Source organism: Apostichopus japonicus, chromosome 5 (genome assembly GCF_037975245.1).
Source record: "Apostichopus japonicus isolate 1M-3 chromosome 5, ASM3797524v1, whole genome shotgun sequence".
In the NCBI taxonomy this organism is placed as follows: domain Eukaryota; kingdom Metazoa; phylum Echinodermata; class Holothuroidea; order Aspidochirotida; family Stichopodidae; genus Apostichopus; species Apostichopus japonicus.
This window is the reverse complement of record NC_092565.1, coordinates 23831074-23854690: the sequence shown is the minus strand read 5'-3', so window position 1 is coordinate 23854690 and position 23617 is coordinate 23831074. Positions and strand designations below refer to the sequence as shown.

Below are 23617 nucleotides of genomic sequence, written 5' to 3'. Positions count from 1 at the left end.
ATTATCAATGGGAGACATTGGTTACCCGCTGTTGTATGATGGAGGGGTCTGCTGTAAGAGATAAAAGTGGATCCTATTAATATTTATTTTAAGAGATACTTTCATCATGCACATTCAATTGATAACAAAATATGCTGAGAGGAATAACTGCTAGAAGGTGTTCATACTTGATTATTAAAACAGACATATGCACGTCACTGCTCCTCATCAACCACACTAATATCCTCTTTTGTTTTTCCTTGCTTCCTTTTTAACACTAGTTTCACTGCTCAAGTTACTAACCCATTGAAATCATTCATTGAAATATAAAAGAAATATGTGTTCCACAAATTTTGCCCTTTTCTCAAAAAGTTTGCAAACTTTGGACTTGTTATACTCCCATTTCAGAAATCTGGTGTGATTTTATAGGAATAAAGTAACAGAACCATATTATTGTCAGGTATCTTATATCTTCCCTTTCATGGTGAATTTTGGCACCTCCAGACTGTGACAAATTTAACACAAAATGCAGTGTTACACCATCCACAGTTCCAAGCATTAGGGTTTGGAATCACCATCGACGACGACAACAAGTACCATTGATCAAGATTCTTCAGGCACAAGTAAACTGACTCTTAATGTTCCTCCATTACACATACAGTACATTAAACTATCTACAGCAAAACACGGTTCAAGGGGACAAACATTAAACACTTTGTCAGAAAATCAATATCACATGCAACAACAGCACTTTTTTTCCTCGAGATCTCTAACTACAAAAATATATTTAAGAATGATTCAAAGATGTTGAAACCAACCTAGAAGTAATGGATCATTCAAAAGATGGCTTATAAAAAAAATTCTTTTCCCTTTTAAAAAATCTAGCCCTGGAAAAATAAACAGTGATATAAACTGTCCTTCCACAAAAAATTGGGATTTCAGGCATAAGATTTTACTACACAACATCCCCATCAGAGAGTACTTTGAATGGCTGATTTAAGCAGTAAAAGTTGGCTCGCACAATGGGGGAAGTATAGTCAATCCTTGAGGCACATTTGTGGTTGTATTCAAGCTTTTGAAGCCAGCTTTTCACTTTTTTAATGCATTGAGAGACTTAAGAATATCCCTCAAGGGGTAAAGCTGGGGTATTCAAGGAGACACAAATAGGGTTTTTGAATGGAGCTTTCATTCCTTCACCAACCATGAACTTGGAATGAATGCTTCTGAGTCAGTCACACACAAGCACAGTACGTGACCTCATTGCTGTGACTGGACAACTACCTACAGTGCAGTGTCTGCAGGATCAAATGGCTTGGATCTGTACAAAAAAATTCTGCTTAAATTGGAGAAATGATAATAATTCTTCCCAACATTTAACCCCTCCTAACCCAGACAGTTTTCTTTGTTAACTACTTTGAATGACAATGTGCTGGAATATTTATTACCAGAACAAAGATCAGAAAACATCTAGCCTGATATGAAATGTAAACAAGCTCTCTTATGGAATTGCCCAAACATACCCTCAAAACACATTGTCATACAAATTATATTAGACTTTGTTACAAAGATGGAGCTTGTCAGTTCTTTAGTTAGACCCTGCATAGCTTCTTTTTTTTATACTTAACCTAAGCCCAAGGTTCTTCTGAAAGGGCAATAACATTGAACAATATAGAATCCTAGCAGAATTTCACCTACTTAAATTACAGACTGGCGTAGCCTAAACATTTTACCCTGGAGGTAAAGACGCCTCACAGGGATTGCCACATAATTCAGGTAACAGTGGAAAACTGTCAAATGGAGCTGCTTGTAACTTGGTGTGGTTGCTGTCCCCCCTCTCCCCCCCCCCTCAATTTATCCATCCACAAATGCAACATTTCTGATGATGTGAGAAACTTCTGCTCCACAAATAGTTACTGGTGATTTCTTTCTCTAACCAGTAAAAACATCTGATTTCATAAGTTATAAACCAATTATCCCAACTAAGCTTGGGACCCCAAAGTTAATGTTTGAACTTTTGCTTCGTTTACAAACCTCCTTTTCAAAGCTCCTAAGTTTACGCCCACTATAGTATTAAGTCGTTCATATTGATGTACTAGAGAAACATGTCCTTTCCAAGTAACTTAAATCATTCATTTCACAGTCCAGTAAGATGTAACTTACATGATTGTGTGGTAAATTCAACACACAAAGCATCTTGTGTGCTTTTAAGTGAGTACTACTAGAAACAACTACTGACAACTACAGCTGCATACTGTACTATAGTCATGTAGTGTAAGGTACTGGTGGCTGGTATCAGGGTCCTCTTATTTGTTTGTCGCTGAAGTGTCGTGCAGGTGTTTAAAAACAGGGGAAAAAAATCGTCCAGACAGCCGGATACTGAAGTACCAGGCTACCAGTAAACAAATCAAGACTAAAAAAGTAGGTCCGTTTCCACAAAAAAAAAATTTACCAGTCGATTTGAATATTTGTCCTGAAGTAAACCTACTGTTCAAATAGCTTCACCCATTTGGTAAGGACCCGAGGGACCTGGTGTGACTCTTTACGATGATACAATACCATATTGAATGGGTGCACTTATCTCACAGAAAACCCATGGACTAAATCAAACAACTGGTAACACATGACAGTCATAAATCAAGTTAAAACCAAATGCATTTCACAGCACATTTTGATGACCGGTATCAGTTTTGTTCATTCTGCAATCCATGACACAGCACTGTTGTCCTGTCTGTTGTTCTAATTAATCATTGCCCAGAGTGTGCAAACAGATCAAATCAACGACCATTTGACAGTGCGGTTCAGACGATCTACTTGAAACTCATATTTTCATGGCAATGTTAGACACAGTTTGGGAATAAAATACGCTGCTGAAGTAAAGACTGCCCAGGAATATAATTCAAGTGCAGTAGTGACAAAGGCGCAAAGCAATGCTTTACAGTTAAACCATGATAACCAAACTGGTCTGGACCGAAGATAGTTCGGATAATCAAAGTTTCATCAATTACAGTAACTTATTTTCCACTATAAGACACCCATGTAATGCAATATCATGCCTTCTAAATGATTGAATATATATATACTATTTTCCATGTTTGTGAATTGATTAGCTGATGATTGTATTCAGAAATAAGACCAAAAAAAAGCATTTGTGTTTTATATCATGAGCTGAACTTAAGATAGGTTACACAAGTTGCCTTACTTTTTTAATTAAAACCACCTACTGTACCAAAATTCCCACTGAAACCCCTTTGCCCACTTATCAAGTGCTAAAAGGTTTTAAGCAATTTCAAAGTGACTGGTTCACTATTCTAATTCAATGACCTCATTTGTCATAAGCTTCCTTGTCACAATTGTGGATCAGGGGATTTCTGAAAATTTAAAAAATCTACAAATGATGCAAACACTGCGACGTAAATAATCCTGGCATTGTAACGAAGTGTGAAGTTGAAAGGTTACCAGTTCATTCTAGACATGGTGGGCTGAGAGTGCTAAGGTTTTGGGGAGACAGGTAAGCGAGGAGCGAAGTAAATTCTACTCATAAAGTAACCCTTTTCACATTCTAAAAAAGCACACTCTGAAAATATCATCAAAAACATTTGCCGCAGCTTGAATTTAAACTGGTGTTCAAATCTAGAAAGGTGTCAATGGCTCTTATCTGATATCACGTAATAAATGGCTATAACCTACTGTGTGCTAGGCACTCAACCGCTAGCCTAATGAACCTTTATTGTTGTGACTGTGTGATCGAAAAATAACACTTTTGTAACGGGGTAAAATCTTGATACAAACAACAATCAGACACTTAAGTAGTAGTAGACTATGATAATCTATTCCATATATAAGGCAATGGGAAAATGAATGAAAATGAACATGCTTCCTCAGAAGAATTTGAAACCTGATCGTTACGTGTAAGTTAACAAACTTACGGAAACTGCTCCGGGACATTGGACAACAAAGATTTTGTGATCGATAATTGATATTCATGCTAATTGTAAACTGCACTAACGACTGATTCCCTCTAATTTGTTTTCACAACTACACATGTCCTAGTGTCAGAACGTGAGTGAGCCTACAGACCCCGCAAAAGGCACACAAAGACCTCTGAAGACAAAGTTTACAAACTGAGTTGAAATTTGCAGAATTACAACACCCTAAACAATGAAGACTAAATGGCTTCCTTGCCACTTGGGGCAGTCAGTACAAAAAGACACGCAATCGAAAATAAAAGCAGATCAGTATATATATTTAACCCAGTTCTACTTCACTGATTTATAAAGGATTTGCGAGAATAGATGAGAATAATTTGGCCAGTTCTCAACTTCTGTTTGTCAACGTTATACCTGCACAGCCCTTTTGCACCCCAATTGTTAATGTCTGGTTTCATGCCAGATTCAAGTCATTGTCCCTGTTTGAAAAGATATTTTTCCCTTTGTAAGTAATCTTTCATGTTCTACTAACAAGTACTACAGCAACTTTAGCTACACAGAGTTTTCCATTTTGTAATTTTATAAGTCGCATTCATACTGAACAAATATTCAATTTACAACGGTATATATCACTCTCCTTGCCCCCCCCCTCCCCCACAATGCCCCTGTCCATTTTATGTAGCATTATAATTAGTGTTCGACCGATTGTATGACAATCGGTTTTACCGATTACCGATTAATTCCTGTGACAATCGGCCGATTGCCGATTACCGATTATTTCAAAATTTTCGTGGAACTGGCCTAATGTATGATTTAGTGTTATGCATGATTACCAACTAGGCTAGGCCAATACAATCAAAGATGTAAATGAACGACTTAACTTTTCACAGTAAAGTTTAATGGAGCAAGTGAAGAACACTGTTATACATACATAGGGCGATTTACGATTATAACGAGGAGTCGCAATATTGCAATCCCGCCACAACACAGTATTGTACAGACTACAGAAGGGGGAAAATAGTAGCCATTGGCTACGAAATGAAAAACGAAAAAGTTAGGGACAGCTTTTACAACTGCTATCAGAACCATTATCAGTGTTGCAACTCCAACGTAACTAAAGTAAAAAGTTTATCGCACGTAAATAAAATATTCGTTATTTCGTTAGCTGATATTGAAATATATAATTTGATATGAAAAATAATGTGTAGGCCTATGACTATTAAGAGTAAGTTGACCTGACGTTTCGATCCTAGCAGGATCAAAATGTAACGCCACATTACTTATAACATATTCTTACACAGGCTCTTTAGTGGATAAGCAGTTTGCTGACAATTTTATTTTATTATGAAAAATTAAACAATCCCGAACGTTTGCTTCAAGTTTTCAATGATTCTGCGCGGTAAAAAATCTGCGCGGTAAAACTTGCGATCGAACGAACGTTGTTTCAAACGATCATACACAGTAAGTCAATGGCGCTTCTCCATTGACTTAACTACATGTGGGAGAATTCGCACACTGAAGTCCCATTGACTTTGTCGCGGCGTGTCACTGGAAATCAGACTTGCTTTTAGTCGGTTGCGGTAAGGATTTTGGTTACTGTTAGCACATATGGTACATGCAGCAAAAATATGCGTAAGAATGTTTGCCTAATCACAAAATACTGTAATGCAGTAGAACTACTTAGGACTGTCGCCAAACGTGTTTAGGGATTTTTAGGAGTATTTGGAGCCTTGATTTCATCATTTTTTGTCATTTGTAAAATCTTGGGTGCATTTTCAAACTTAACAGTTCTGAAGCTCAACCGTTCTTCAGCCAGACTAGCCTAATGTACGTAGATCTCACAATGAACAAAGCCTAATGTTATTGTCTTCACTTTCCAGTTTTCACCTACGGTGAAATGGCCAAAGTGGTTCAAAAGTATATTGATTTGGTGTTTTTATTTAGTATAGACAATTAATCTTTATCAAACGTTTAATATGATGACAGGTGGTTTTTTTAGATGCAACAATCGAATTGAAAAAAAAAACGTCATCCCCCTAAGCTTATCGCGGGTATACTGTATGTCAATACGCGGGTGTACTGCATAATGTTAACTGCCATAACTGGATAGTGCATCGAACAGCATTTGTACAAACTCGCGTGAGGGACTTGCGATACCGTTACACGGTAGATTAGCGCACCTTTCCCGGCTATGAATAGCATTGAATCAAAAGATCAACATTTTTCTCCTGTTGTGGTTGTGGTGTATCAAAAGCGCGGAAAAATACAATCCTTTATGTGGAACGTAATAATCGGTTCCAAATAATCGGTAGCGCAATGGATTTTGCCGATGCCGATTATTTACCGATTGTCTGATAATCGGCCCGATGCGGATTGTCTAACCGATTATCGGTCGAACACTAATTATAATTGCACACATATTTTCAATTCAGGGTATTCGGAAATGTGTGTAGATTTTGGTTTCTTTTTCATACCGGACAAATATTTCATTCAGTGTTACCCTGAATTGTAGCTTGTGTTCATATCGTAGAAATACTGCATTTACTGTTCTTCCTACAAAAGAGCAAGCCACATTCTGTACATGTATGATGACATTGAGAAAAAAATGAAGAGTGTAAAAGGAGAGAAAAATGCTTACTTGGTTGTCTGCTTGAAGCTAAATTAAGAAACAGTGCAATAAAGAGGCAAAACAGAAACGTCCGTCCGCATAAGGAATCTACTCTGCTGCCAACCATCATGATCTCTCTATCAAGTCATATGGCAAAGCCTCCAGTATTAGTACAATATCAATTGATATCATATATATCCAGCTAGTAATGGATATTATTGTACACAGCGCTGTAAACCACACGTTGCCACAACTTGGTTCATTCAAATCCAGTACGTGTTCTTCAAATCTGGAAATATATAAAATAAAAAACAAATGAAAAAAGGTCACTTAAATATGAAGGTAGATCATTAAACTGCTCAACTGTAAGTATTACTACCATAGCAGTAGAGTGTTACCCAGATTCCTGGCACTAACACTAACTGCACAAAACAGTGCAAACCACACTACATTACAGGCTGCTTCTTCGAAATACAACAGAAAATAGAGGGCTACGAAAAATAGGACAACTAGGCTGGCTGTGGCAAGGAGGAACATATCAGTTTATCACCTACTGTAGGCAACCAGATTTGCTTCATATTCAGAAAAGGAACAAACTTAGTATTATCAAGTTACAGTTACGGTACCATACTTGTGTACTGTAAAGTCTTCTCTCCAGCTTTCAAGTAGATTTTTCAATTAATAATATTGGTAAATTTCCAATGAGCTTTCCTTGACACCAAAATTCAATAGCAATCCAATTTATTTGTATAGGTTTGCCATATATATCTGACTCCAAAAGATACAATGCATTTTGACAAGAATTACATATACCTTGATAACAATATGAGTGTCATATTATATGACAGTGTCCTGGAGATGAATTGTTCAGAAACGAACAAATACATTAACCAATCCCAAGTAAACATTAATTTGATGGAAATGCTGTACCTAGGACAATGTGGATCAATTTTAACCTTACTCTTTGAGCAATGCTTGTTAGGTTTAGCAAAATTCTGGAAACTTAGTACCATACAAAAGCCTGCTTAATTTAAGGGACAGTGGCTCATCATCCAAACTTTGCTTATACCTTGTTGGGGTGAGGTCAAGTTAACCATAGGGGGAGGGAATCATTTAGCAAAATTCCCTTCACAGCAAAAACTTTGTGATGTTGGATTTTGAGATGCAATACAGAGAAGAGTAAAATGTTACAAGTAGTTGTTAAGGAAATGTCCACTCTATGCAGAGAGGGAGAGACAAATATGATTAATAAGAGACCTATCTTATGCCCGGTGAATGTGAATGTCATGACTCAATGATTTTATTATGTTGAAGGTTTCAAATTACCTGACTGGAAAAAGTAGGAGCTAGCAACAACCATGGAGGGAACAGTAATGAAACAATCATCTGAGGGCTTCAAGGTCTGCAAAAACAGTTCACTTGCTATTTACCATGATACTCTTAGACAAGAGATCTTTCCTTTTGACAGAATTCCTGACAACAAAATACTTGTTGGGACTATGCTGCAACATGACTGTCTGCTGGTGTGTTCTACTTCATAGTATGTCAATGACCCTGAAGATGTATCAGCTGTTACATCGTAGTCTGGCCAGTCACTGTTATGTACAGTAGCCACTACCCCATTACTGTATCCAGTCATTTATTCGCTAACATTAACTTTATGAAAGGAATTTTCCAATGGTTTTCAACTGTGTTTGCAACTATTTTAACATGTTGCTATTAATTTCTTACAATGGGGACAAATTTGAAAATAAATAACCCACGATATCAGGTTAAAATGTGTAAGATAACCTTCAAGTCTCTAAGAATGTGTTCTGAAAACTATTTCAACATGAATTTAACATGCATATGGGATTCACATTCACACTAGACTTTGCACGCTGCATTATTCCAGGCTGCATATGGGATTCACATCCACACTAGACTTTAAACACTGCATTATTCCAGGCTGCATGTGGGATTCAAATTTACACTAGAAGGTCACAGGGAGATAAATCTTACATATTTCAAAACATGGCTTTAATCACCGCTCAAACTAGAACAAGATGAAGATTCCTCTCCACAACCGGAACAGAGCCAGGAGGATTGTACTAACCTTTGAAAGCTGTGTGACTGTGAGACATATTGGCAGGTTGTACAGGTAATGAAAATTACCCATACTAGACTAGAACCTCGTGGTCCAATTGTGCTCAACTTGTCATGGTCAGTCAATGATGAGTTTTTTTTTCTCCAGTAGTGCATACTACAATTTTTTTACTCCATTTTTTACCTTTTTTTTTTTTTTAAATAAATAATACAAATTGATATTTATCTAATCCCAAGACTGTAGACTATAACTGACTGGGAACATGCTTACAAACTAGGGAGAAAGGTGAACATAGGCTTTGTAACACTGATGTATTATGTACTACTGATGAGCCTAAATGATCCCACAATTACCAACATAACCTCCTGTATCCATTTTACCTATAAATAGATCTTCCTGAAAGAACCTTGTTCCCAGAAGATTTGAACTTTGTTACCAACAGCAAAGCATTTACAGGAATTTTTATAACATGAATCCAGGGTATAATTTATTGTTCAAGTTTGGCTAGTAAGACCTAGAACTACTTTGCCCCATTAACATATAATTCTATGGTTCCTGAGTACAAAAACCAATACACATCTTTGCATTTTGCAACAGACCTCAACCAACCATGTACGAACTACACTGTTATGGCAATTTTAGATGCAATATACAGTGCCAAATTTACGATCACTTAAAAAACAAATATGCAAAAAGCTTCTTTATGACATGATAATTTTTCCTTAATCTAGAATCATAGAGCTTGTCAGCTACTAACAGCTTACCAGGCAAGGAAATTAACGAAACGGGTTGTCCAACTCTTAATAACTTCCTCAACAAGCAATTAAGGAGATTCAAGTATGTGTTTAGAAAGGTCTATTAAGTCATTCTAGTGTTTGGAGAAACCAAGCTCCCGTAGAGCTACGCTAATTCAAAACTAGAATGAATGAACTGATGCTGAAGAAAACAATAATTCATTGATAATACTTCTTAATTTCTTGTAAACATGTTTTGCCATTGGTTAGGATGAAGTACAGTACTGCGTATTGTTCATTCATTTATTTAAGCTGTTGAAAAGCTAACCAACAACAATATTATATGCCCATGCATGTATGCTGGTAGGTTGAGTAGTATCTTTTGTATGTAGTTTGTACTGAATGTAACACAACAGGGGGCTATAATATATTGCATGCAGCAACACACATACAGTGACAAATTATTTATTTCACGGATGGTTTCAAGTTATCACGTACACTGTGTAGAGTTGTTACTGCTCTGGTGAACAAGAACATCATAAAACTGTTAATTGATACAGGACTGTTGACAAAAACCAACCCCAATGGGATAGAACTACAAAACTGGCTAAAGCTAACAAAGACCAAGAACACTGACTTAAAGCTAACAAAAACAAAGAGGAAGATAAACAACTATAGCACTTTCAAGCTAAAAATGTACTTTGGGAAAAAAGACAACAACAACAAATTATCCAGAGCAAGTCTCTAATCAGTAGTTAAATGCATTCTACAGAATCACTGTTTTTGACCAATGCTGGTCCTGAATTTCACCAAATTATACAATTTATCAAGGTAGGCTTTACATCTTCCCAGTCTCTAGAAAAAAAGTTTTAGCCTCAGAGAGATGATGAAGAAGAAGGAAAAGAAGAGTAACCCAAAATGCCCACAAAAATCTAAAGTCACAAATTTATTTCAAAACCTATGTTTTGATCAATAGCTGATCAATCTGGGCTTCTTTTATCGAAGAAAACCCTAATGTGGAGAAAGATGATATTACTCAACAGAGAAGTGGGAGGGAGACCTTTTGGCATCTGTTCACAAAAGGTTGCCAGATTTTTAGGCTTTGAAATGTGCTATTTTTACATACCGCAACTTCTGCATATAACTTCCTTCTCATGAACAGTGTAGACCCCCTGTAAATGATGACAGAAACTTTGCAGGCTTGTTCTCACAAACACCTTTGCATTGATGATCTCTCTGTGTGTTATCTGGCAGAAACCCAAATGGTAAGCACTGTTTTATTATTATCACATTTCACTATTCATCAGTGTTGATAGGCTACACTGTTACACAATGTGTGACAAAGTCCTACAGCAATCTGGAAGACTTAGCTCTACAACATCAAATAGAGTTTCTATTAAAATTAAGGAATTGCTTTCCCTTGGTTTGCAGTGAAATATTGAAATAATTAATTGACAATTTTAGCAATTGGCTCTTACCTGCCACTACCATTAGTGTACTTTGTACAATTAAAACTGATGTATCTCATATATAACCCTGCAAGTTTTCAAAGGAAACAACTTTGAAATAAATTGCAGTTATGTACACGGGGGTGGACTCCAAGGGACGACAGACCGACCATTGCATGTGGTAGCAACAAGTGTGCAATTTCTAATAACAGCTCCCTGGTTGCATCAAACTGACTTAATGACTAGTGAGAAAGATCAAGTTGAACGATAACATGTAGACCAATGCGTAGACCAATATGACATTACTTTTGTTCATGCCCAGCTGAGAAGAATGCAAAGATTCTCCCAACAATGTTTTCCTCCATCACTTATGAACTACTTGGACCTCAAGTCACGAAGTACTTCAAAGCTAATAGCTAGTCAGTGACAGCATGGTTACTGACTCAATGCAAAGCCATGCTACACCTTTAGTGGAGAAAGTTTTAATGATAGCCATAGGCTATGAACCTTATATAAGGGTGCTTGATGGTATATTGCATATAAATACACCCATTATTTTATTTTATTTTTGTCCATCAATTTCAACAGAATGTTTATAACCTGAGTCATGAGTCAGTCAGTAGGAGTCAAATCAAGGGAACTTTCACTTCTAAAAAGCATATTATTGCCCTTATGAATAGGAAAGAAGACTTCAGAAGAAAGTATTGAATATATTCAATACAATTGAAAGTGCAGTATTGCTGATCCAGCAGAGTAGCACAATAACCAAATCAGTTAATACAGTGTTAACACTCTCAGGGATAAATATTAAACAATGATATCAATAAATTCTAAGAAATAGGTCACCCAAACAATTTTTTTTTAAACATTGATAGCAGAGAAAATGCTAATCTGTCCAATTTTCGGGCAATCCTATGATTTCTATCATTACTAGGAATGGAACTTATTAAGTGAAATGTACTCAACTGTATTACTATGGAAAGTCTACTTCAATGGTAAGTTCTGTTAATTAAACAGTATGAACGATCTGCCCAAAATCACCCCAAACGCTACAGTCAGCTGTACTTTGAAATGACGACCTAATCATTGCACAATTAAATAAATGATTTTATTACAAAGCATTCTATGGTACCCCCGAATGAATAATAGGATCGGCTTGATAAAATCTGCTAGTGTCTACTAACAAAGGGGCTCACCCACACATCACTCCTGATATCATAAGCCTTCAGTAAATGGCCCAAAGAATGGATTCCACCGAGATTATAATATAACTATACAAAACAGTTCAATTAACATGCATTTATGCAGTTTTTTTCCCCTTTAGTTATCCTGGTTTCCATTCAACGGTTATTTAATATTTGAAATCCACTATAAACTAAGTGTGCTGGTTTGATAACATAATGATTGCAAAGTTTGAAACTTTCAAAAAGTTGCATTTTATATGTGATAAAACACTAATATTGAAAAGCATCTTGGGGAGGGGGAAGGAGTAAGGGGGAGGGGAACATTGCAAACTGAACTAAAAGTAATCACAAATTTGCTCATTTCTTTCACTGGGAGACAAAAAAGTCCAACCTAGGAGTGTGTTGGTTTGTTCAATTACAATCTATAATGATTGGTCTATTCGTAAAAGACCGAATGCAAAGAGCTCCTTTAAGGAAGTCTTGATGCGCCTTGGAATCAAGAACTGTTCGCAAGTGTCTCAAGTGACATCTTTTGCTGGCTAAAGTTTTATGTCTGCAAAGGATTTTTTTTTACAAGAATCTGTTTTGAACGTTTCTTTGGGGGTGTCAACTTTGTCTTTGTTCAAACTTCAAGGCCCCAAAAAATATCTATCGGCTGCATATCATGGAATAACAAGTTACATGATATCAGCTCGCATTGTTGAAATTTGGGGACAAATAGAAAGGAGATTTAAACAAACAATGGTGTTATCAATCCATTTCTTTACCTGGGAATGGAGAGCTCTGTATTTTAAGGGTAAAGCAGTACACACAATGGGAACAATAGGAACCATCCACAGAGAAGGTAGTCAACAAACAAGACTGTAGGACTCGCAAAACAAGCTGCATTGATTAGGTACCATCAATTACCAGTCCTACCGAGAAACCTTTCTTTGTATCAGGTAAATGGCTGCCAGAATTAAAAGGATGACTAGAAAATTAAATCAATAACTGTGTTTTGAGGATAAAAATAGTGAAAACCTGTTCAACAATTATAATTACTAACAGTCATTTGCCCTTCCCTGGCATCATTTGATCTGTTGTTCGTTAAGTAAAACGTTGGGCTTACTGGCACTGCAAATGATTTTCTGTAATAGTAGGAACTGCTGGAAACCATTGGGGCATTCGGATGATCACACTCTGCATTGACAATTGTATTGAGTACATGCCTGTCAAAACGATAACCTTAGCCAAATTTCAAATTAAATTTCTGAAATATAAAGTGAAGTCATACACACCTCACAATAACCATATCCATGGCAAGTCGATATCCTTTGAAGTAAATCTTGGCTAAATCTTGGCTGTCATTGCCCCAGATGTTATTCATTTTTAAACTAGCTCAAAGATTTTGTAAAATAATGCATCATTTATCACTCCAGTTCTTTCCATTAACATTAAAACCATGTAAATTAGGGCACCGATAGGAAGATGTGCATGTGAGAAGGGATTGTTAAGTTTTCATTATCCAAACCTGGCCTGTTAATGTTATTTCAGTTAAGCTTTCCTGACTCCTGAAATGCAACGTAGCCCTAATGGATAATCCAGATTCATGGTGGAATACATGGTCTAGATCTACCATTCCTTAGCATATTTCTAACATTTGGTTAATTTTTGTGAGTTTTATTTGAAGCATGATTTCCTAGTTTTAATTACCTTTAAAAACAGCCATCAGTTTAGTTGAATTAACATAAATGTACAAGTTTACATTACAAAATTACACATGTTGCAACATAAGTGGAAAACAGACAAAAAATGAGAGCTTAATGTTACAAGTACTTTGTTTTCAAACTGTTGTTTATTTATAATCAGGATTCTAAATCTGGACTTTCTTATGCCAATTTTCTTGCAAATAAGGCTTTTTTCTAAGTTAAACCCCCATAAAAATTTTTCTGAAGACTGTGACCTAGATCTGACATAGAAATGTAAACTGCTAAGTAATGGGACATTGGGAAATGGAATTCTGCTCTGAAGCAAAGGCACACTAGTTAGTTATTTTAGTTATTTAAATCATTTTAAGTCATCACCCAGAGAGGGAACATGTCAGAGTAATTTTCTACGAATTTGCCATAGTCAGGGCAAAGTCTTCCCACATCCTGCTATATATTTAATGATTCACTTTTCAAAGTTAGGGGGGACAGGGTGATGGACAGGTCCTCCATGGCTTAAGCAAATATTTAAGACTTGAGTAAATATGCATTGAAGTGAACTTTGCCTGTATGGGGTAATGAAACCCAGGCATAAAGTCACACACAAAACCACACATACCTTACTACCTCCTAGTACAGCACACACATCAACACAAAACAGTCCTTCTTATTTTCTAATTTGGTGATGTGGTGGTCTCCAAAGCTTCTGGTTTCAAGAAATTCCTGCTGTGCAGGTCAAAGGCCAGAGAGTACACAGAAGGAGTGGTTGACTTAATTTACCTACTTGAGAAGTACAAACCTCAGTGTGCAGCGCGCAATATGTTGTTCAGTTAGGCAGCCCCCCTTTTATGCCCTATTGGATCTTGACAACAAAGTGAAGTCAGGATATTTAGAAAGGAATTTTGGTTGCAAAAGAGTTTTATTCTATAGGTTTTGAAAGGCAGATTAAAGGAACAAACTTGGCAAGAAAAGAGCTCTTTCCCTGATGATGCCCTGAGCTGTTTGATCTCACAGAGATAAGTCATTTTATGTTTAGCTTTCAATAATGGAGAGTATTCAACCATGTACACTCAACGGAAGAGGTGGTGATAAGCAAGACCTTCTTGAAGCAGTCACAAGTCTTAAACTATGAAATCTATCGCAACTAAAGGCAGGCTAATTAATCGGCCGGGAAGGAGGCAGTTACTCAACACCGCTGAGCAGTCACATATGTATGTGAGAAGCGCAAAAATGGCTTAAACTTAAACTTCACGCGACTATGGCATTTATAGTTTAGATCATTTTGTATGGTTTACAATTTGGAGATATCCCAAAACGTGTAAATATTCCATGGCTTGGTCAGCATATAACATGTAAACCACACAAAATTCAGAAAGCAGATATTTTTTGGTTTTCGGTGGTCACTAAGTTTCCTTCAAAAAAGTTGAACAAATATCTCATACAACCCCAACAATGATTCGATTTCGATTGATCAAAAATAAAACACATGTCCTCTAATTTTATCACCAAATACACAATAAACTTGTCACTTTTATATTCTTCATTATTTCAAACGAAAGGTCAGAAAGTCAAGCCTACAGTAATCTATCAAACTGCATTGCTAGCATTGAGATTGCACGTCAAGTTAAAGTAGATTCTCTAAACTCCAAAAGCGTGTTTCAAACATCAGGTGTCAGCTCTAGGCATTATTAGTCGCTAGCATTTCTGTCCACTGAAATGTCACTGAATGTCTTCAGGTTATGCAGCATACGGTATTATTATATCCTGCAGAAAACTAAGTCTGACAACTTTCTCAAATATCTATTACAAAGACTTGGAGATATAACTGAATGCATATATACATTGATACGAAGATACGAAGAAGTAGCAGTAACATCTATTCATTCTGTAAGCCGTATTCTAATTATTACAGTACATCCGAATTCTGTGTTCTAATGTCAAAACTGTAATTATATTATAAAGGTAAATCGGTCCATTTTTTTCTGGTTGCGTTGGCAACGTAAGATGTTCCCTCTACACAAATACACTTAAATGCAAGCATCTTAGAATTGCTATCTCAGTGTCACAGGAGCACAAAGAATTTTACTAATCACCTACACTAGGTAGAGTAGATAGAATGCAATGAACCATGGCAGATAGGGGGGGGGGGGGGGGCAGGTAAGTAAATTACACCCAGTGGATGTGGTAAGAAATGTTAATGGATGTAAATTCAATTATGAAACAACTGGTTTAACTGCTTTAAGATATCCATTGTAAGGTACATGGGCAGAAGTGAGTGATGTAATAGTGTGCATTACTTAGTAAAGTGAGATCAAAATGAGAAAGCACTTAGGTTCTGCCTTCAAGTCTTTACCTGAATGCAACTTTTCTGTGCATCTTTAATACCTTCCCCCACCAATAAATACTTTATCCTGTTTCATGTCACAAAGTGCAATGCAAATTGCTGTAATAGTGCACATATTTTATACATTCATGGTAAATATATTCTTTTATATGAAACAAAATTTCAGAGCTTTCAAACCGACTACACAAATTTGAACACTAAATTTTTTCCTGGATTACACAGACAAATTCATATTATTTTTAACTGAATAAGTACAAGTGGGGGTATACATATGTGATCGGTCAGTATCTGCATGAACCATGTACTACTGTACATTCATGTATGAATCATTAAACATCCAGATGGTTTCGTGGAGGCTCATGATTTTCTACACAGCAGTCTAAATATATCATTTTTCAACTTTCCTCTGAACAGCTTTGACTTAAAAAATATTGAAAATGATAGTTTGAGAGTAACATTTCTCTTATCAATTCCCCTCCCCACCCCTCCCCCCTCCCCTCCCCATTTGCATTTTGTAGCAAATATTCCCAACTATCTGTACCTAACATTCAAAATGTAAGGTCTGTACCACTGTCTTTTAAATGAAGACAAGAGACAAAACCTATAACAAAGTAAGTGCTCCACAGCCTCCACAGAACATATGCATGCATGCTGTATTGGAAAACAGCATCATAACTCTACTCGCCAAGGACAGACAGTTAACAGCAACTAGGTTCTGTAAGCCAGCACTGAGTAGGTGTTTATTACCTGCTGAATTATTTATGAACTCAGCAAAATTTTGGGGTCACTGAAGCTTGTAGGTTTGACTGAGCTTGATAAAGTTGATATAATTGCATCTGGATAGACTTTCGCACATATAACCACATCCATTGGCAAAGATTTCGCTCTAAGATACCACTTGCTTTATTACCTAGATCTCTGCACAACTACTGCTTGTACCACATTCTCGACAAAGAAGGCTTGTCTGGGTGGGAGTGATGTAAAAGAATTCTGATCGCCAGAAATGGGCAAAGAAAGTGGATGATTACTTTAGACCTGTACAGGTATATAACTACATGCAGACTATCAATGTATCAACTGAAGTGTCATTTTCTGATTCAGAATTGGAAAGGAGACTTATTCTGTAGCAAGCACCTCAACCTCCCCTTTCACTGTCTTCTATGACATCTAAAGCTGTCTTGTCACATGATTTATCCAGTTTCACAAAACAAGCCATTCTAATTGCTTCCTTCAAAAGATGGATTTACCTACTAACACCAGCCCCATACAGTACTTCTTCCTAACCTTTCCAAAATGTAAAACTTCTGTAAATTCAAACACAAAGAACTGTAACATTAAGAACTTTAAAGATCTTCACACTAATTTGACACATTTCTCTATTTTCAATTTGGTTCCTTGTTTAATCATCCAATTACACATTTATCTACTACTAAATTCTCATCAGTTTCCAAACATACTATTGTATTGAATAATGCTTTTAACTGAACTATCTGACAATTAATCCCAGAGATGTGTTCAACCAGACATTATTTTAAGCCTTCACTTTTAGAATTTAACTAGTTCTCCAGTGCTTAGGTGCTCTTCTCAAGTCAAACCACCTTATATATTCTACACATTACTGCTTCGACTGCCCCCTCCCCAGCCCCATCTCCTCCCTCCCACCCCCCCCCCCCCTCCCCTCTCATATACATCAATAGGGCTATTAACCTTGGCCGTTCATCTTCCACAGTATTACTTTTATATACACTATGACAGTAAGATGAGTCAATCAGTTCCACCACAAGGTTGTGTGTGGGTGGGTCATAAGTTTTGCACTATAAAATCAACCACATGCTAAGGCTCCTGTGACACAAACCATGAGAGCACTTCTTGTTTTATAGGGCTACTGCCATGCTATTGACATCTGTGCAAGAAAGGTGACCTAGGACAATAGCACCTTTTGTTTAGAGGTCAAATCATCTGGATCACTTTACTACAACATGAATTCCATTGCATACAGTAATTCCAGCTTACAGTGGTAGGGGATTGCTGAGTATACACTGAAATTGTACATTGTTTTGGGTATGCACTGTAATGTATATAAGGAATACCTGCGTTAATAGTGTATGTCCCAACTCTCACAAAAAAGAACACTTTTGTCAAAAAATTTAGTGTAAGAATCTCCAATGTCTGAAGAACAACCAGCAACAACCAAGCCAAACAAAACGTACAACAGAAGTTCCAGTCTACAGTGGTGGCACTTCTGAGTTGGCATTGGACTTGCACACTATCACATTACTAGTATGACACTAAATCAAATAATTTGTTCCTCTGTAATGATTTTAACAATTCTACAGATCTTCATTCTCAGAAATTTAGTGTAAGAATTTCCAGGATGTTAGGAGATCAACCAGCAGCAATGAATAAACTTTCCTAACAACGTACTGTACCGTCCCACCCACGGACCAGACACTTGACTGTCCCACGCACAGACGAGACACTTGGAATTATCTGCACTCTTGCTTGACGCAAATTGAACTGATCATTAAAACATAAAATAATACCCACATCTGATGGTTGAGAGTAACTGTCTAATATAAGAAGAATGTTTTTAAGTTGGATGTCTCTAAAAGGAGAAAGGATGAAACTTCTTTTCCATGACAAAATAATGGAAAGCCTGTATGTACTTGTTAGAAATTACGAAAGATCTGTTTAATTTACCATCAACACATCTGTAGATGATTGAAATGTATAATTTGTTTCCAATCTGTCTAAAGACCAACTTGAACATTTTTTGAACCTACAACTTCAGAACAGCTGCCTCAACAAAACTGATCGAGTCAACAGGGAAGCAATTTAATGTTTCAACAAAAATCATATCTTTCTGTATATAAGTTCAAGAGACTAGGTTTAAACAAAAGAATAGTAAATTAATAAAGCTTCCGATAAATAATTGCCATCAACTACCTTTAGAGAGAATAAACATGTTCATACATGTACACAGCAAAACCAGCTCCAAGAAATATTAATGGCATTTTTTAAAGTATGAATGGTTGCAAAAGAAAACAAAACTTATCCCAAAATTGATATTTAATCAGGAAGGGGGTGATTATTTAGATCACAAATTCTCTGTCACCTAGAGAGGCTCTTCTAAGCAATATCAATATGTATAGATGATCTATGACATAACTTGCTAATATTACCTACTGTTAAACATTTACACAATCACCAAATTTATAGCAACTTGGAACACAATCCAACTGCTGAAGGGAACAAACCAAAACACATTTTGGAAAGTACTGGTCAAGATTTTGTAAAACCTAAGGGAAAGAACCTAGCTACACAAATGACCTTTTAATCAATGCAATGATTGGTTATGAGAATCCTTAGAATCCAAGAATTCACACCACAGATACCTGCAAGATTCATGATAATAAAACCAAGGACACATATAGCAGGTGCATGTGTCCAGCAGGCTTGATGGTAGATTCAGACCAAGCAGTATGTAAGTGGGCGACAGAATTGGACCAAAGAGGGACTCGGTGCTTAAATGTTATTGACTTGAGTATGGGAACTTTAAGATACATTTATTGGAGTGCATAACTTAAGTACGGGAGCTTTTAGGTACATTTATTGGAGAGCATTATGGTACATTTATTGAAGTGCATAACCTAAGTACTGGAGCGTTTAGGTACATTTATTGGAGAGCATAACTTGAGTATGGTTGTTTTTAGGTACATTTATTGGAGAGCATAACTTGAGTATGGTCGTTTTTAGGTACATTTATTGGAGAGCATAACTTAAGTACAGTAATTTTTAGGTACATTTATTGGAGCGCATAACTTGAGTACGGGAGCTTTAAGGTACACTTATTGGAGTGCATGTTGACTGGAGACAGGTAAGAAGTTAATTAAACAGGAAACCCAAACTATATTGTCATGAATTGGTAGAAGCAGTCCTACATTCTGTTAAGTTCACACAAAGTGTGCAACTACTCATCAAAACATTTCAGCAAATCAACCCAACTCTCTTTCCAAGAATCACTCACTAAGACATTGCAAATTTAAGAGTTCTTTTGCTTCTAATAAAATGTTATGGGTATCAGCATTAATCATATACAAGTAGGCCTACACATAAATTTCTTTATTATAATGTGACACTTCAAAAGAAACACTCGAGTCTAAAATGCTGTAAACTGTTTTTGTTGCATCCACTGAGAAAGTCTCTGGTTACTCTTTCAGGTCTGTTAAAAGGATGTTTCTAAACAGGAATAAAAAACCCTGCAACATTCAATATAAAATCTAACTAATTGCAAAAACTTTCACTGTTTACCATATCACAACATTGACAGGAATATGAAGATTTCTATGACTGTGTTGTCTGTAAAAGTACAGCATGAGCTACACCTACATCTACTTCTTCACAAAAACCTAGACCTTACAATAGAACACTTCACATAGGTACATAGTTATATAGCAGTGACAGCCATGTCTTTCATAATGGCTCGGAAACTTGGGAGTCAGTCATTTTACGACCCTTGGCAGACGCACATAATTATGTGGAATTTTCCTGAAAAAGGTTTGTTGAGTTATTAGTTTGCTAGCGATACAGAGTCACACTAAAAGCCTGTCTTTACTCGGGTGCTCTTTAATTCCTCACAACTATTTCTAATGAGGAATACAGTGCACATTAATTGCTACATAAAAGAAAAATAACCTTCGATAAAATAAATAGATAAAAGAAAAGGGAAAGCATTAGTGAGAGATTGTAAGGCCAAAATGAACAATTTATAAGAAAATAGTATTTTCTTATAAATTCAAAATACAACACTGTTATGTTTACCAACTGTCTGTTCATCTGAGGTATTTTTTGCCCCGATCCAAACAACACACTTTAGTAGTAGACTTCTCTCTTTCCAAACCCTAGCAAAGTTTCATAGCAACTCCCTCCTTCACATCCTCAGCAATTGACTACAAAATGTATCACAGAAATTGTCTTTTGACCAATCAAAGGAAAACACCTGTTAATCTATTCAAAATTTGTCTTGAAGATTTACAATTTTCGATTCAACTGATTAATAACTACAATTGACAGTCCTGAGTGACCAAATGTTATAAAGTCAAATTCACTGTTTGATTACTGTAAGGATGCAAGATAATTCAACAATTCATGCAGATTCTGTCCTTTGTTTCCCACAATCTCCATTTTCTAGCCTGATCTTTGTCCTTACTCACTTTTCACTTATTCATGTCAAACCATATACAATTAAAATCCTGTTCACTGATTACTAAAATGCATTTTACATTTGAATTTAAATTCAAATGATATTCAGCAGCACAAAATTTAGAAAAATAAGGACATTGATAAAAGCAGTGGGAGTTGGCAATAATAGACCACCCACAAGAAACCAGCCTTCTGCTCTGCATTTAAAGATTCTTTTCATTGACTCATGAGACTTAATTATGTTTAACTCAATGGATCATCTACACAGATAAACCTCAAAAAGGAGTTTTTGTCCTGTCTCCTCCCACTGAACATGTGGCAGACATAGCCAAGGAGAACCCATTGATGACCATTATTACTTAGTCCTTCAGTGCTCCTAATTAGATGGTATCTTCAATAGCCCTTGCTTGTGAGAGGGTTATCTCCCAGGGGTGAGATGATCAGATCAAAGGAGATGGAGATAAACGGGTAGAGACATAAAGGCAGATCTTTCCATCCTCTGAAACATTTATTACACCAACAAGGCAACTGAATGAACTGATAATGTGTCCACAAGAAACAGGAGAAGGGTTTGCTGACCAGGCAGATCAAAACAAGATTAAGAATACAGCCCATTAACAAACTACAATATTAACAAACTACAAACAGCCCATTAACAAACTACAATATTAACAAACTACAAACAGCCAATTAACAAACTACAATATTAACAAACTACAAACAGCCCATTAACAAACTACAATATTAACAAACTACAAACAGCCCATTAACAAAACTACAGCTTGTACATCACATGCAATCAAATCCACAATTATTAAGAATCATAAAGGGTCCTACTGTACTATCCAATTTTCCAATCTTTTAAGTTTTTTTATAAGGTTCCTTTGTCCCAGAAATATGCTTCATTCAGTAGTTTTAAGTAATATCATGAGCCTTTTTTAGATCTCTGTGATTGTCAATTTTATGAGTCAAATATTGTCGAATATTTCAGCTCAAAAACTCACTACACTGCACATAATAAACTCCCCTGCAATATTAACTATGAGTCATGACATATTCGTGATATAAGAAAAAATCTTGTTCATAGGTGCATGTTCTCATTATATGCTGTATATTTTGTTGTGAATAAATAACTCTGTACTTGTTTCTTGCTAAAACTGAGGAAATGTGAATATCTCCCCCTATAGAATACAAAAAAATGTCACTTCATTCCTTTAAACACCATACACTATGCAATGTGGCTTACAATATTATTTTTTTAAATTTCAAAATGAAAACAAACTTATTAAAACTAATAATTAATAATGTTACATCCACAAGTACAGTACAAGTGCAGAAGAGATCCTAGATACACTGCACTTTTCCTTGGTAAAACAACTGAATCAACTTGGGAAAAGACTCGCAAACTTTGTGAGATTCCCAAAATACGAAAGCTTGCAGGTCTATCTTATTCAAACTAAAACATTGCAGACGTAAATATGTATACACACTGCACGTTCTCTTTTAAACATTTCATAATTTTAGTAATCAACAAGTTTATTTAACCCCATTGCAAGAGTTATAACAGTACTTTGATAATCTGTTTGCTTATTACTAGAACTCCCAAAATTTTGAACAAAAAATAAAAAGTGGATAGCAAAACAGACGGAAATGTGACTCAAAATCATACACAGAAATGAAAAGGTCAGAGAAATTTGATTTGAAATATTTTATCATGGATACCACAAAGAGGTTCACATTTGACTTGGATTAGAAATCCTAATGTTAGATTAAGCCTAACAAGTTTGACTTAGGCACATAGACAACTACCAATAATTAATGAACAATCTGAAGTGAATACTTATTTCAGAGGGGCTTAAATTATGAATCATATGTTCCTCTTTTACTAGTTCTAGCAGACTTTTCTCTCAACTTCTCTTTTAATACTGTAGAACACTAAGTCAGTAAGTGCCTGTAACTATTGAATATAAGAAATATTTTGCAGAAATAATTGTTTTCTTTTTTGTAAGTGGTTTGCAACTAACTAAATACGTACTGAGAGCAGCAGTTTGAGTTTTGTTAATAAGTGTTCAAATATTCAGTTAGTAATATTACTAAACATAACCAACATTACCCAAAATGAGATCAAAATGAACTGAATAAAGTCACCCTCAAATGATTAAAACTTAATTTGGTCCAGGCAATCATTCAGCATTTGTATGAAGAAAATCCAGAAAGGATCCCAAACATTTAAAGAGTTTTCAATTTTTCTTCATTGGTTGAGGTGAAACTTTCCAAATTGGCTAGCCATGCTAATGAACTGCATTTTACAAGGGAATTTCGGTATGAGATACTGTCCTTACCAAAAACTAAACTAATATCAACAATATAAATTGCTTTCATTAGAGAGTAAAATAGAACCATGGCTGAGATTAATTGCTT

The 23617-nt window shown here is 36.0% G+C and overlaps 1 protein-coding gene across 3 annotated transcripts in view; it reads right to left on the bottom strand.

The window, feature by feature from the left end:
- Window positions 1–23617, bottom strand: part of LOC139968113 (fibroblast growth factor receptor-like) — a 60622-nt gene that overhangs the window by 35373 nt on the left and 1632 nt on the right. For all 3 annotated transcript variants that reach the window (XM_071972492.1, XM_071972490.1, XM_071972491.1), the window contains exon 2: window positions 6544–6802. In XM_071972492.1, coding sequence (XP_071828593.1) covers window positions 6544–6643 — 100 coding nt within the window. In that variant the 5' untranslated portion in view covers window positions 6644–6802. The remainder of the gene's footprint in view (window positions 1–6543; window positions 6803–23617) is intronic.